Here is a 2,500-nt window from a genome sequence, read left to right as displayed (position 1 = left end):
ATCCTCTGTCCCCCTCCACATCGCTTAAGCTGGCAAATTTAGAATTTTCTTCCTGAGTATTGTCCTTTAGACAGTCACTCAGCTCTCTAGTCTGTTCCAGACAGGTTGGTCTCCTTAGACAATTTTTATTTTTGTATATTTAATTTTAAGATACTTTCCTCTTAGTTATTTTTTTTCTATCTCCATATTTTACTTGTAACTGTGTGTATAATTTCAATTTTAATTTTTACTCTTTTTTTGTATTTTATATATTTTTACTGAGTTTTGCTTATAATGTTTTATATGCCCATGGGATGAGTCCTGAAACGTCGTCATCAATAAATTGAAAGATGTTGTCCAGACTCTTCGTCCTCCTTTATATATATATATATATATATATATATATATATATATATATATATATATATATATATATATATATATATATATATATATACATAGATACATACACACACAAACATATATATATATATATATATATATATATATATATATATATACATACACACACAAACATATATATATATATATATATATATATATATATATATATATATATATATATATATATATATATATATATGTGTGTGTGTGTGTGTGTGTATGTGTGTGTGTGTGTGTGTATGTGTGTACATATATGTTCATTTAATCTAGAAAATTCAAAATATAAAAAATTAAAGTTTTTGCTTTCCTCTTCAGAGAGAGAGAGAGAGAGAGAGAGAGAGAGAGAGAGAGAGAGAGAGAGAGAGAGAGAGAGAGAGATAACATTCACACTACTTACAATTGTGTAGATAGCTGACGATAAGGCTGCATGGTGGGATTCGAGGGCGCAGATACCTTTGCCGTGTGGGTGGTATGTGGGCGTGAGTCTGAAAAAAAGGAGAAATTGAAATTCATTATTATTATTATTATTATAATTATTATTATTATTATTATTATTATTATTATTTTCCTGAATAATCATCTGTCATTCCTTGAAACGCCTGAAATTTAAAAATATGATATTCTACATAATTCCAACGTTGAAGTTTTAATCTCCCTTCAATTGAAGACTCCTCTTTTTATAATACCAAATTAACACACACACATAAAAAAATATTATTATAATCAGATTTCCACAATACAAAAAAAAAAAATCCTTTATTATGGCATTTGTTAACTAGACCTCGCTCTCCATATACTGCCCAATTAGGCAAAGCTATTGTTTTCTTATATTACTTATTCGTAATTTGAAACATTTTGCAATATAAGAAACAAGTTAAAATTATGAAAAACCATAATTCTGTATATTTTTTTTGGCGAATTGTTCTAAATTTAAAAAAAAGTAATACAGGAAAACGATAGCTTTGTATAATTTGTCAATATATGGAGAGCGTGTTCTTGTGAAAAAATATAATTTTTATAACTTTAAAATAATTCTAATTTCACAGTTATCCTAGTGAATAACGGTAAATATGTACTAATTCATCAGAAATTATATTTCCAACTCGATCCTGTCTTTGGATGTAAAAAAAATCACACTGACATAGAAAAAAAAGATTGTATTAAGAGGATTTCTTATAGCTTCAGAGTTCTGCAAAAAAAAAGAATAGAGCTGGAAAGTTTTAGAGCAAAAATCTTGAATCATTAATTAAAATAGCAAAGTCATCTTCGTTCAGGTTTTTAATTTTCATACAAATTAAAAATGTTTAAAAAAAGATTATATATATATATATATATATATATATATATATATATATATATATATATATATATATATATATATATATATATATATATATATTTATATTTATATATGTATATATATATATATATATATATATATATATATATATATATATCCTTAGTATCTAGTCTAGGACATCGTAGCAGCCATTGCCTGGCCATTCATGGTACTATCTTAATAGATAGGGTGTTTAATCGCATACTATAAGTATATAAGGCCAATTTCTAGTGCATTGCCAATGTCCCTCACCTCTGTGGTTCACGAGACAACCTAAAATCCTTTAATCACAAACCTTCTCCTAAAAGAGGTGGCTAAAGGGACCGATCCTGGTCTTCTTGTGTGATTCGAGGCAAGACACGAAAGAGATATGGGTTATTTGCGTGTAGGAGAATTCACTCTCAGTTATTCACCTTCCTGCCGCTGTACACCAACGACACTGGAATTGAGATTTCTGCCTGGACGTTTTTAATCTCATGAATTGAAAGATGTTTATTGTTTATGCCTGTTGTATAAACTGTTGTTGATATTAATGAAAAAGAAAATAGTTTGGTACTTATGAGTCTTTTTATATATATATATATATATATATATATATATATATATATATATATATATATATATATATATATATATATATATATATATATCTATATATATATATATATATATATATATATATATGTTAGCCTGGTACTGTTATAAACATACATTAGGTTTCTAGTCAAATGTCTTTTCAATATGGTGTAATGTTAGACTTGGTAGGTTACTTCTTCT

At 26.4% G+C, this 2,500-nt stretch overlaps 1 protein-coding gene across 1 annotated transcript in view; it reads right to left on the bottom strand.

Annotated features, from left to right (window-relative positions):
• LOC137626527 (uncharacterized) overlaps nt 1-2,500 on the bottom strand; it is a 67,252-nt gene that overhangs the window by 54,726 nt on the left and 10,026 nt on the right. Inside the window, exon 5 of the mRNA XM_068357570.1 lies at nt 782-877. Coding sequence (XP_068213671.1) covers nt 782-877 — 96 coding nt within the window. The remainder of the gene's footprint in view (nt 1-781; nt 878-2,500) is intronic.

The sequence above is a fragment of the Palaemon carinicauda genome, chromosome 34 (assembly GCF_036898095.1).
Source record: "Palaemon carinicauda isolate YSFRI2023 chromosome 34, ASM3689809v2, whole genome shotgun sequence".
Lineage (NCBI taxonomy): Eukaryota > Metazoa > Arthropoda > Malacostraca > Decapoda > Palaemonidae > Palaemon > Palaemon carinicauda.
This window is presented reverse-complemented; position numbering and strand designations above follow the sequence as displayed.